At 64.3% G+C, this 13070-nt stretch overlaps 1 protein-coding gene across 1 annotated transcript; it reads left to right on the top strand.

The window, feature by feature from the left end:
- Positions 1–2237: 2237 nt before the first annotated feature.
- On the top strand, positions 2238–9922 carry SH2D2A (SH2 domain containing 2A). Its single transcript, XM_045981965.1, has 8 exons — positions 2238–2410; positions 2942–3141; positions 3983–4167; positions 4768–4857; positions 4982–5150; positions 6931–7074; positions 7280–7576; positions 8886–9922. Exons 1-8 carry the CDS (start codon positions 2377–2379, stop codon positions 9042–9044), a joined length of 1278 nt encoding a protein of 425 aa, XP_045837921.1. The 5' UTR covers positions 2238–2376; the 3' UTR covers positions 9045–9922.
- Positions 9923–13070: the final 3148 nt, after the last annotated feature.

Here is a 13070-nt window from a genome sequence, read left to right as displayed (position 1 = left end):
AGGAAAGCGTCTCGGGGTCGGTGGGGGGACAGGGCACAAGTGGTCTAACACACATCATCTTTTCTTTGTTTAAGATTTTGTTTGTTTGTTTGACAGACAGAGAGATCACAAGCAGGGAGAGAGGCAGGCAGAGAGAGAGGAGGAAGCAGGCTTCCCACCGAGCAGAGAGCCCGATGCAGGGCTCGATCCCAGGACCCTGAGATCATGACCTGAGCCGAAGGCAGACGCTTAACGACTGAGCCCCCCAGGCACCATAACACACGTGTTCTCGAGCCCTTCCTGGTCCCTGCCCGGCCGTGTGTAGGGCTGAGGGGCTCCCAGACCCCGGCCTCCGCAAGCCCAGCCAGAGGGGAGACGTGCGGTCTGGACTTCGCCGCAGCCATGAGGAGACAGAGGTCACCAGTGCTGCTCACGGTGCCAGCAGCCCGCAGGTAAGAAGGGACCCACGCCGAGCTCCTCCTCTGGGGCAGACCGACCCTCGGCTGCTCGGCGTCACTTCCTGGTGGAACCCCCACAGCCACCCTTCTGGAGGGCTGTTCTCGCCCCATTTTCCGGATGGGGCACCTGCAGCTTGGAGGGATGGAGCGATTGCTCAGGCTGGCCCCGGCAGGAGGGTAGAGGGGGATGAAGACACAGGTTAAAGGAACAGTCGCGGCCTCAGAGAGACTAAGCCTGTCCCAGCGACCTCCATCGGACCGGAGGCGGGTCTGCATCTGTGCAGAGCTGTGGCGCGAGGGCGTGCTGAGCCTGTTCTCCCAGTTCCCTCCATGCGCCGGGCTGCGGGCCTGTGCCCAGGCCTCCCGATAAAGAGCGTGGGAGTGAGTCCGTGTGAACGGTGAAAAGTGCATCCGTTGCAATCATTGTGACGTGCATCGAGGTGGCGGGCGGGCGGTGGGGGGCAGTTTCCAGAACGTACAGTGAGGGGCTTGGGGAGAGCGTGGAGGGCATCTCTCCATCTCATCGCCAACCCCTGGGGACTGGGACCAGGGGAAGGCGACAGTGTTTCAGGAAGAGGGAGCAGGCAGCTGGGGAGGTGAGGTCCTGGGGTGTGGACAGGGTGGCCGGCCGTGACCCTGGGCGAAGCGCTCCCCTACCCCGAGCTCTCGGGCCGCAAACCTGGTGTCTGCCTCCCTCCGGGGCGCGGGGCAGCCGACAGCCCAGATGCGGGCCAGCCGGGCCCAGCCAGCATTCCACTGTGGCGCCCGCACGCCATGCCCATCCCTTCTTACACACGTTTGCAACGCTGGTGCCTCCTCTAGAAACTCCTTTGCCCACCTCCTTCCACCCTGCTCGCTTCCCTGACTCCACTCAACGGCCTCCTCTGGCCACCCCATGCTCCCTGCACACGGGCGTGGCCCGCCAGCCCAGCCCCACGGCACTAGCCTGCGCCACTGCGCCCTCACAAGAAGGATCTGCTGGGGGCGTCCAGGCGGCTCAGTGGGTTAAAGCATCTGCCTTTGACTCAGGTCATGATCCCAGGGTCCTGGGATCAAGCCCCGCAACCGACTCCCTGCTCGGCGAGGAGCCCGCTTCCTCGTCTCTCTCTCTTTCTCTGCCTGCTTGTGATCTCTGTCTGTCAAATGAATACATAAAATCTTTAAAGAAGTCAGCATCGATGTTACAGTAACTGCTAATAATGTCTCTTCTGATCACGACCTGCTTCCCCCAGGACTGTCCCGCCTTCCCCCAGGATTGCTGGGTTTTGCCCTAACCCAGCTTCATTATCTGCTGAAGGCAAAGCCACCCCCTTATCTCACAGATTTCATATGACCTCAGGAAGTCCTTCCAGAGTCTGCCCCACACCCTCCCTGCTGCAGCCCTTCCCCCTTCCCTCCTCATGTGTCCTAAGAGCATGATTCTGTTGGAATCTCCCAGGAGCCCTAAAGCCCAGGCACCTTGTTGGGGCTTATCCTTTTGAGGCCGACATCCCCTATGGCCCCTGCTTAGAGCAGAAGCTAAGGGAGAGACAGGGAGGGAGGCAGAGAGAGAAGAGGGAGTCCTGGTCCGGAGCGAGGGAGCGGAGGGAGAAACAGCACGGACCGAGGTCAGATGGCAGTCAGGGCTTCCCAAAACTCAAAGACAGACTGACAGAAACACCCACCACCCCACCACCCCACCTTCAGCTGTCTGGCTTCCGGGGGAGGGACAAGTGTCTTACGGCTTTCCATGACGTGGGTCCTCTGCCCGGGGCTGGGCTGTGGGTAAGGCGACATTTCCTGCCCTTGGGGGCCGGGGCGAGAGAGACGAGCTGCTGAGTGTGCACATTGTTCAGAGCGCGCGCGCACACACACAGGCACACACGCGTGCACCCGCGCGCACACACACACACGCGTGCACCTGCGCGCGCCCAGCCCCAGGGGCTCTGTTCTCAGCCCCATGGAGGTCCCCCTGGCCCAGCTATGCCCCCAAGGTAAGTGTGAGGTTGGAGACTGTGGGTGGAGGGACGACCAGACCCCATCACCCTGCTGGCTCCAGGCCTGAGCTCCCACTCCGGGGCGGGGGACGGAGGGCCCCATCCCAGCCAGAGCTGGCCCGGCGGACTGGCAGGGTGCCCGCAGCTCCGTCTCCTTCTCTGGGGCGCAGGCTGCTCAGCCCTGGGGACATAGGCGGCTGGGTCCGCTGAGTGACAGGCCCGGGAGGCAGAGCATCTTGGCCATAAAGACAGGTCACGCCACCCTCCCCCACCCCTGCCCCCGGCACCCCGCACGGTGGCATTCCCTGCTCCCCCACACCTGTCTCCCCGGCCACCCAGGGCCTCCACGGCTCCTTACTCCTCCCCCTTGAGACACCCCCTGGGCTCCCACCTGCCTTTCTCCTCTCCTGACTGTCCCTGTCCTCCAGGTCCCTGGTCAGAGGCCTGCAGGGGACGGAGGGGCCCAGGAGCCTGGGGGAGAGGCGGTCCCTCCCCGAGAGACCCCAGCTGTCCTCTTTGTCCTAACAGGGACCAGCAGAGCCCCTCCCCCAACCTTCAGCACCTTCCAGCCCATGGAATTGCCCCGCAGGGGTTGCCGGGAAGTGGCCTTGCTCCAGGCCCCAAAGGCAGAGGAGGCCCAGCCCAGCCCCAGGGTCACGGCTGTCCACGCTGTGGTGAGCGGGACCCCGGCCGGCACAGCGTCCTCCTCGGCTCCCATCCCCCCACCGGTGAGGATCAGCAAATGGACCAAGGCCGACAGAGAGAAAGCAGGGATGAGCGGGGGCTGCCGGCGGGGCTGGGGCAAGAAGGGAGAGAGGGAGAGGATGTGGGGAGCATCTCCTTCCTTCGCCATCATGTCCCCTCACTGTCCCTGGGGCACTGGGGAAGCAGGTGTCTGCATCTCTGTCCGTGGCCTTCCCAGCCCAGTGCGTCTGGGCCTCCGTCCCTGTCACCCAGCCAGCCACTAGGAAGTCCTCCCTCGGGTCCAGCCCAGCCCCTCCTACGGGAGGGTGAGTCCTCCCTCGTTCTGTCCTCGGGGGTGACAGGGAGCATCATGTCTCTCATCCTGCAGGCCAGGAATGAGTTCCTGTCCTTCTGGAAGGCTCAGGCTAAGAGCTCACGGCTACTGGGTTAAAGATCCTCAGGCCCAGAGGAAAGTGGACAGAAATTCTCTGGAAACCAAAGCAGCTGGAGCTGAAGAAGGGGTGTTTGTTTGTTTTTTAAGATTTTATTTATTTATTTGACAGACAGAGATCACAAGTAGGCAGAGAGGCAGGCAGAGAGAGAGGAGGAAGCAGGCTCCCTGCTGAGCAGAGAGTCTGATGCGGGGCTCGATCCCAAGACCCTGGGATCATGACCTGAGCCGAACAAAGGCAAAGGCTTTAACCCACTGAGCCACCCAGGCGCCCCTGAAGAAGGGGTTTTAAGCTGGACCCTGAGAAGCACTTTCTAGGCAGTTATAGCCTGAAATGGGCAACCGGGATGGGGAGCAGGGGTGAGGCTGAGGAGGCAGCAGCTGGCTGGCATCAGGGGGAAGCCCACGAATCATGGTATTTTCCCCCGTTCCAGGCATCTCCTCAACCCCCGGGGGCTGCCTCCAGCCCAGAGGATGCTGGGAAGGCCGAGGAGGGGCCAGAGGAAGGAGGCCAGTCCCTGCAGGCCGAGACCCGGGCGTGGTTCCAGAAGACCCAGGCCCACTGGCTTCTGCAGCACGGGGCAGCCCCCGCCTGGTTCCACGGCTTCATCACCCGGAGGTGAGTCACAGCAGCGGAAAGGGGCCCAGAGAGGGGCAGGGCCAGTCCTGGGTCCCCGGGCCCAGCAACAGGGTGTGGAGGCTGCAAGTCCAGCCCTGAGTCTTGGAGGCTCCCAGGCCAGTCTCTGAGCCTTCTGTCCTGGGGGAGGTCCCTGCAGAGGCCATGGCCCGCTTGCTCTGGGGCTTCTGCTTCCATTCCTGTCTCTTGGCCTCCGGGCCTCACGGTTTCCCAGGCCTCCCAGCCTCCCTCCCTCTCCAGCCTCTGCTCTTCCTCGTCTCCCTGGCAGGCTGTCCCTCCTGTATTTCTCAGCGTGGATTCCCCTCTTCCAGCTCAGCCTGGGAATTCGGAAACCTACAAGTCTATCACCACCCCAGGGCACCTCCACCAGGCTGCCCTCCAGGATGAGGCTGCAGGCCGGGAGCGCTCCTGGGTGGGACCCCTGCCCCCCGCTCCCCCCGGTGCTCTCCGGTCCCCGCATGGGACAGCAGACCCACGTCCTCTCTGCCATCCCCACCCTCTGCCACTTGAGCACTCTTGGGGCTTGGGGTCTGCCTTAGAGCCGCAGACAGACCCAAGGCTGGACGTCTCCTTCGCCCACAGGGAGGCAGAGAGGCTGCTGGAGGCCAAGCCTGAGGGATGCTACCTGGTGCGGTTCAGCGAGAGTGCTGTGACCTTTGTGCTGACCTACAGGTGAGGGGCAGGAGCAGGGGCCGTGCCGCTCCCCGTGGGGGGGCCCCCCCCCGAGGCAGAGCTTTGGCTTGGAGGGAAGGCCTGGCTCCGCTCACGGGTCTCTGATCCCACGGGCGCCCTCCAGGAGCCGGACTCGCTGCCGCCACTTCCTGCTGGCCCAGCTCCAGGACGGGCGCCACGTGGTGCTGGGCGAGGACAGCGCCCACGCGCGGCTCGAGGACCTGCTGCGGCACTACACGGCATGCCCGCTCAGCCCCTACGGCGAGACGCTCACGGAGCCCCTCATCCGCCAGGTACGCCCGGCCCCCAGCCCCAGGGAGCCCGGCTGCAATAGCCGCCTTCTCACCCTGGCTGCAACCCAGCCAGAGGTCCCCTGTCCACCCTGTGCCCTCAGGAATCCCTTCAACAGGGATACGTGCTGGGGGAGGGGTCCTCCAGGGACCAGGGCAGGCACACGTGGTCATCTGTGTTTTTAAGTAAGGACTATCTACTGAGCACCGGGCAGGCCCCGGAACTAGACCATGGACAAGACCGCGGGCCGTGAACACACAAAGCTCGCTTACCAGCAGCAAAGGCAGATAAGAGCAATCAAGGGACACGAGACAGGAAACGCAGAGTGAGTGCCACCGGGCCCGCGGGCCAGGGAGCGTGTCAGGGCGTGCCTCCCCGAGGCTGGGCAGGCAGTGCCAAGACCATGCAGGAGCCGGTGGTGTGGGCACAGGGACACAGCAGAAACAACCGACCAAAACAGCCTTGCCTTCCGGAGCTTACGTTCTAGTGCGGAGACCGCGATAAGACAGAGAAACAGACTATCCGTAATCCGTCCAGTGCTAAGAAGACAAGGAGGGACCAGGTTGAAACACGTGGGTCTGGAGTCTGGGACAGAGGTCTGGGACAGAGACCATCGCATGTGGAAGGACTGACTGCAAAGCCTTCAGGAGGGCTGGGAGGGAGCGTCGACAGAAAAGAAAGGAATACCACGTTTCCAGCATTTGGAGTGTCCAGAAATGAGGGCAAACCTACAAAGAAAATTGAGAAGCATCAGCCAGAGGGAGAGGAGAAAAGCCAGGAGTATGTGGTGTTCTTTCTGGAAGCCCAGCAAAGACAGTGCGGGGTTGGGGGGGGGGGGGTCCCTGCACTGATCGCTGACCTCCGCGGTGGGGGAGGGGATCCTGCATCAGTTCAAGGAAGCATGCCTGTGGGGAGACCGTGCCCGTGGACAAGTCTCGCATGGACCTTCAGGAGGAACTGTGGACACGGAGATCCCCCAGCGGTGGGAACTGGGGGCAGGGACGTCTGGGGGCAGAGTGGTCAGGTGCCAGCTTGTCGGATCAGGTGTTGAGGGGTCTTGTCACCGCACTCCTCTGGAGTTAGGACGTCCCCCTGGAGGACAGGCAGCCACCAAAGGGCCGCCGGGGGCATTTCTTCGGCTCACTCTGGGCGCAGAGTGAAGGCTGGGTTGCAGGGCAAGAAGAGGCAGGGGACGACTTGGGAGCCCCGGGCTGGAGTGGCGGCAGTGACCCCTGGAGAAGCGTGCGGGTGTCAGGTTGTTGCGGCAGCAGAAGGAGCAGGGCCTGCGGGCCACGAGACCTCACCGTGGGGTGGGGGACCAGAGGGTTCCTGAAGGGCTGCCTCTGCAGCAGGGTGGGGGTGCCGCTTTTTAGTCATAAAGGGACTGTGGTGACAGGAGGGGAAGGGGCAGGGAAGGAGACAGGCACGGCAGTCGGGACATCTGTCCCCAAGCTGAACGTTGTTAGGCTAAAGGCCTATTAAGCCTTGTTGCATTTTTACAACCACAGGCACAAATGGAGCATTGCTGGTGCAATTTAAGGTCAATGCTAGACACCGCCTGTGAGCAGAGCTGCTTGAGCCGCGCCACACCACCCGCCTTGGTCCCCTTGTTCTCCTCTCCGTCCCCTGTTCCTCACCCAGGAACCCCACCAGTCCACATTTCCCCGCCTCTCCCCCACACATCCTCCACCACACCAGCTTGCTCCGTCCTCCTGGATCCCCCGGCCGCCCCCACCCCCACCCCGTGCACCAAGTCCCTGACGCCTCGTTCTTTGCCATCAGACGCCTGAGCCAGCAGGACTTTCCCTGAGCACGGAAGGGTCAGACCCTGGCAGCAAGGACCCACCCCCTCAGTACAGCCCGATCGTCAAGAAGTTGCAGAACTTGACCCCCACGCAGAAGGAGGGGCCCGGGGAGCAGAAGGAGGTATTGGGCGGGAGGGGCTGGGGAGGGGAAGGGGGTGCGCGGCAAAGGGAGGGTCCCGCGCGGGGGCGGGGCCTGCGGGAGGGGAGGGGCCCGGGGATGTGGGCGGGGCCCGGGCACCGCAGCCACCGCCTCCGCCCCGCCTGGGTCGCTCTGACGCCCCCTCCCCCCCCACCCCCGGCCTGGCCTTCTCTCCGCGTCTGCGCAGCCGCCCAGGCCCAAGCCTCCGGTGCCCGCCAAGCCTCAGCTGCCCCCCGAAGTCTACACGACCCCGGCCCCGAGGCCGCGCCCGGCCCCGCCCCCCAAGCCCTCCCACCCCATCTACCAGGAGCCCGACGAAGCCATCGACTTCTACGCCATGGGGCGCGGCAGCCCCGGCGAAGCGCCCGGCAACGTCTACGCGGAGGTGGAGGCCGAGGCGCCTGCGGGCGCGGGGGGCGCGTCCTGCGTCCTCGGGCACCCGGCCCTGCGCAAGTGCAGGTCCAGGCCCGTCCCCGGAGGCCAGGTAACCGGGTGCAGGGAGGAGGCGAACCGCCGCCTCCAGGGCAGCCTGCATTTTGGTCCCTGTCCCTCTCCAGTCCCAGCCACCCGTACCCCGCTCTGTGCCTCGAACCTTGGGTCCAACCATCACCCTTGACTGGATCTTGGGGCCTCTCCCGGGCAGGCGCCCTCCCCTCCACCTTCACAGCCCCACCATCCTGAAGAAGAGAACGTGGAGTCCCTCTTGTCGTCTCAGATGAGCTCGGGGAGCGCGCAGCAGCCCACGCTCCCCGCTCCCGCTTCCACTCCCGCACCATCTCCTCTGACCAGTGCGAGTGGGTGTCCCAGTCCAGGGCTGCGTTAGACCTCCCAGCCACTCCCACCCTCTCCACGGACCTCGGCCCCCTCCACAGACCCTTCCCCACCCTCCCTGGAATGCCCCAGGCCTGCCTCAGCCCCTGAGCCTGTCCCCCACGCCCACCCCTGCTGCGGTGCTAGCGATCGGAGCCTGCAGCCCAGCCAGGTCCCTGCCCACTGCTCTCCAGGCCCCTGCTCAGCGGCCAGTGCCCCACAGCCTCCGGAACTCAGCACAGCAACCCGCTCTCACCCTTCTCCCCAGACTGCCCCTCTACCTCCCAGCTGGACTGAGGACCCTGCAGTCACCTGACTCTCAAAGCCAGAACACCCAGGGCTCCCACGACATCCCCGCCCCACCCCGACAACTCATAGGCCCCAGTTCCTGCTGGGTCCCTTTCCCCAGCTGCAGCCTCATCATCCCTCCTCGGGATTTCCCAAGAGCTTCCTGACCGGTCGAACCACCGCTGTCGCCACTTCTGATCCACCCTGGCCTAGGGAAGCCCGAACAACGGTCTTTCTAAAACTGCTGCCTGGCCCTCCACACTGGGGGAGGGAGGGGACCCCCTCTTCCGCAGCTCCTTCCTCCCAGAGGGGTTCACATCTCTCTGAGCACACCCTCCCACTGCCCGGTGACCTTCTAGCTGTCCTTCAGGACCAGCTCGCCCTTCTCCCGGCCGGCTTCCCAGACACAGCCGCAGCGGCTGTGCGGGCCATCGCGCGGGACGCCTGTCTGCACTCTTTCCCAGCAGAGTGCGAGCCGCCTGGGAGCGGGGCTGGGGCTTACTTGTCTGTTTCCGGAGCGCCCGGCATAGTCCGGTGCAGAGCGGGTGCTCAGGAAATGGTTGCTGAATGACTGAGAGGCTTAGACCTCTGTGCAGGCCAACATTGTTAAGACCAGAGGCCGGCCTCGAGGCTGCTGGTAGGCCTGAGAGGCTGAGGGTAGAGGGTGTGACCTCAGATCGTCCTTCTCTCCGCAGAACCTAGGCGGCCGGCCACCGCACTCGGAGAATGCTGTGCCTGGACAAGGCCCTCCTGTGCCCCACCAGCCCCTGCCCAGCTGGGGGCACACCCTCCCCCACAAGCTTTCTAGACAGAGGGCAGAGGCTTCCCCTGGGGCCTCCTCAGTAGCCCGGTGAGTCTGTGCTGGGGGAGGATAAGCCGGGACGCCAGGCCCACAGACCTTTGCACACCAGCCGCCGAGCAAACTGTAGGCGATGGGAGCTAGCAAGGACCTCAGCGGCCATCTGTGGTGAGGACGGCACAGAGGTGTCATCTTGCCAACTGCCATCCGTTGGTCATGGCTGCCTGGAGTACTGCCCTGGGAAGGATGTTCCAGTCGTCTCCATACTCAGCAGAAGAGCATCGTGATTGATTAGTGATGTCTGCTGCGGGCAGGGAGGCAGGAGGAGCAGTGTCTCCTTCTGCCCTTACTGATCCAGGCCAAGTCCTGGTGCCACAGATAAGGAGACAAAGCCAGAGAGAGACAATGACTCGGCCAAAGCCAAGGACTAGGGCCCAGGCTTCCGCGTCGCCCTGTCTGGCTCTCTGTCTCTCACCCCACACCCTCCTCTCTGCGGGAAACGTCAGAGATTTCCTCCGATAGAAAATCTGGCTACTTTCCCGAGTTCCACCGCACAGCGGCCTGGGTGCGGGTTCCCTCCTCCAGATCCCAGCTTAGCCCTGCTCACCCGACAGGTCTGGGCCCCCCCCCACCCAAGGAAGCCTGGAGTTCAGGGGAGCAGAGGTGGACTCGGCTCCCCTTTAGGGACACCCGCACTGGCTCCATCCCGAGAGTCCCTGAGAAGCTGGTGGCTGGTGACCCGAGGGCCTCTGAGGTGTGCCAGGACCCCGCTGTGCTGCGTCCCACTGCCCAGCTGCTCCTCCCGGAGTCTGAGTTCCTTGGCCTTCTGGGCCTTTGGGTCTGGGCCCCGGTCCAACGCTGCTGTTGTCTGAGGAATGGTTTGGCGAGAACAGATGTTAGAACTTGTTTGTTGATTCTTGTCTGGCTAATAAATCATCGCCAGCCACCTCTCCCCACTGGGATCCAAGTGCTCCAGCCTCCTTCTGTCTGTCTCCCTCTCGCTCCCCTGTCGTGGAAGGCAAGGGGTTGAGCCGCGACTGCAGTGGGGGGAGTGGGTCTGGGGGTTCTGAGATACCTGGGAAGGGTCACAAATCTGGGGGCTGGGGGGCTGCAAGGTAGGGACCTGAGAAGTCTTTCTAGGCTGTGCTGGGCAGGTAGCCAGGCGAGAGGGGCAGCTGATCACCGGGGGAGGAGGGGTGCCAGGAAAGGAGGGGCAGGGAGGGGAGTGGTTGAGGGGTGAGCCCTGGACCTCCTTCTCCCGCCCCCCATGCCAGCACCGGACTATGGGGCCCCTGCGGTGGCTGAGTCTGTGTCTTCCCAGCCTCTCGGGCTGTGGCCTTGCCCAGTCAGGACCCCAACCCTCCCCTGTCCCTCTTGCGAGGCTTCTTCCCCGCTCCACCGAGACACGCTTCAGGAGCTGCCCCTGCTCTGGGCTGCAGCAGCCCTGGAGGACTCTGCCTTGGGCTTGTTTTTCCCTCAGACTGGGGGCTCTCGGGGGCCGGGCACGCCTGCCTTCCAGAAGCCGCTGAAGGCTCTGGGTGCCCCTGTGGTCCCATCAGCACAGCCAGCCCTTAAACTCTCTCTCACGAGAGCTTAGTCAAGCCAGTCTGTGCCCATCAGGGTTCCCCGCTCCTGCCAAGGGGGTCTGGAACCTACTGAGGCACAGAAATCCCGGAGGCAGAGCTCCCGGGGCCACCCCAGCCCGGCACCCCCAGCCCAGCACCGGAAGCAGCCCCCGTGACGAGTGCGCTCCCCGCCTCCCAGCCTGCTCTCATGAGCTTGAGGAGCGCTTCGGCTGCTGAGTCAACAGAGTCGGGGTTCCATTCCCCTCTGTCTGCAGGTCTCCCGAGCCAGAGAGATGGGGAGGGAGGCTGTGTCAGAGCCTGGCTGATTGCTGGGGCGGCGGAGGGGGCAGAACAAGTAAGGGTTTACCGTCAGCGAGAGCTGGAAGTCAGGGTCGGAAACGGCATTACACCCGGGAGAATGGGCCGGGCCGGTGCAGGGAGGGGGCAGAAATGCCTAGTGAGCCCCTTGGTGCTCCTGAAGGAGCAAAGCCTGGGGGTGGTGGGCAGCAAAGGTCTCCCCCACCGGCAGCTGCACGCGGCCCGGACAGGCTCGCAGAATGGGCGCTGGGAGAAGTGGGCGGTGCCGTCAGCGAGAAGCCTGGGTGCTGTGGGGGCGTCGTGCTAGCTAGCGGCAGAGCAGCTCTTCCTCAGCACCACGGGTCCCCACGGAGGGCCTCCTTGCGTGCACAGGGGGCTGCTGCCCAGGTCGGAGACCGTGCAAGTGAGGGGCTCACGGAAGCAGGACTGCTGGGGCTCCGGGGCATACCAGACCCTTCGAGACTGCTTTTCTTTTTGGTTCCCCCAAGTAGGAAACTGGTCCAGAGAGGGGAGGTGACAGGGAGCTGGGGGCAGTCAGGCCCACATCTGGCCGGCCCCATCCTGTGCGCCAGGAGTCCCTCCCATGTCAAAGGATGAGGCCCCCCAGTCCTCGCAGGGACTCCAGCTGCAGGCCCAGCCCCCCCCAGACCCGGGTGGGGCAAGGCTCCCCGACTCACCACGCTCACCACACCCACCAGCGCCCTTGCACCACCCCACCCACTTCCCCGAGCCCAGGTGGGGTGCTGAGCTGCCCTGCAGGCCCCAGGACAGAGAAACTAAGGAACTCCTATGGAAGTAACTAGTGGCAGGGGGGAAGGGGGGCTCCTCCCCAGCCAGGGACCCTGCTGCCCCAGGGAAGGGCATTTCCCAGCCGGCTCCAACCCCCACGGTCCTTCCAGCCTTCCCCTGGCCCTCCACGCAGGGCTCATTGGGCTTGGGGCGCTCAGTGCTGGGAGAGGACATCCCGGCCTTCCCTCTAGCACTGAGGCTGACCCTGACTGCTCTCTGCACTTCTCCGGAGCGGTGCCCTCCCCCGGAGTGTCCCGCCACTTTTCTGCACCTCCCGCAGGAGGAGCCCTGCAAGTCCCGCTGCAGGACAAGGGCGAGGGGCGGGTGAATACCATGACCCATCTGTCCTGGTGCACCCGACCCTCAGCCACCTCTACCCAGGACGTCTGTCCTCACCTGAAGCAAAGCTGGGCGGGGAAGCGGAGGCCAACACAGCTGCGGGCAGCCTGCACCACGCACTCTCGCGTCCTCACGGCCTCCCCGGGTCCCCCAGAACTTCAGCCATCCCCACAAGGGACTGAGGGTTCTCCGGCAGCAGGCACAGCACCCAGCCAGGGGCAGGACCTCAGCAGGCCCCTCTCTGGGGGCCAGAGCCTTGAGGGAGGCAGCCTGTGACAGCCTTGCCATCTCTGTGCAGCTTCTAAGTCTGACTTTTAGGGACCTCAGCTTCCCGGCTCTGCTGTCCTAGTCAATGCCACGCCGTGCCCTCGGGCACAGGCCAGCCCCTCCTGGGGGCCCCTGGGGAGACCTGGATCCATTCCTCCCTCTGCCCCCTCGCCGGTGCTGCCGGACCAGCTTTAGCCAAGGATCATTTCCATTCCTCCTCTGCGCCGTCCTGGTGACTTCCCTGTTTATCAGAACTTGAGGCCACCACCTCCGAGAAGCCTTCCCAAATGAGGGCTGTCCATTTCTAATCTGCATCTCTCTTGGTGACCAGGAAATTACATCTGCCAAATAAAATGTCACATTTGGGAGGACTAAAAGTGGCTTTAAAAAAGTGGTGTGGAAAGAAAAAGTGGTGTAAGGCTTCTGCAGAACACAGAGGTGAGAGACTAGAGGCTTACAGAACCTGGCGGAAGTCCACGCACTTCCAGAAGACGCTGGGACCCTCGGTGCCCAGAGCCCCTGTGGCTCCATCACGCGGGGCCTCGAGGCCCCGGGGGCGTGGCGAGCCAGGGGGCGGGGCTACACCGGCAGCGTCCTGGGCGCCGCCCACAAAGCCTTTGGCTCCTGGGGAGCTCACACCTGGGGCCGCGGAGCACACCCCACCACCTCCGACAGCCCAGGAGGTGACCCCAGCCACCGCCCCCCCACCCCCCCGTGCCTCCGGCGCCCGCCGTGGAAGCGGCGGTGGGTTGCTGCTCCTTCCTGAAGACGGGCTGGATGCGCGGATTTGGACCACTGCAGCC

The sequence above is a fragment of the Meles meles genome, chromosome 17, assembly GCF_922984935.1.
Source record: "Meles meles chromosome 17, mMelMel3.1 paternal haplotype, whole genome shotgun sequence".
Taxonomy (NCBI): Eukaryota; Metazoa; Chordata; class Mammalia; order Carnivora; family Mustelidae; genus Meles; species Meles meles.
Note: the sequence above shows the minus strand (reverse complement) of the source record. Positions and strands in the feature narration are given on the sequence as shown.

What these genes read in the sequence shown, in the direction of transcription:
- SH2D2A (XM_045981965.1), top strand. Translation starts at nt 2,377, where the DNA reads ATGGAGGTCCCCCTGGCCCAGCTATGCCCCCAAG. An exon ending in CGGCTCCCATCCCCCCACCG is followed by an intron (nt 3,142 to 3,982) that starts GTGAGGATCAGC and finishes CCCCCGTTCCAG; the next exon opens with GCATCTCCTCAACCCCCGGG. An exon ending in CGGAGCCCCTCATCCGCCAG is followed by an intron (nt 5,151 to 6,930) that starts GTACGCCCGGCC and finishes CTTTGCCATCAG; the next exon opens with ACGCCTGAGCCAGCAGGACT.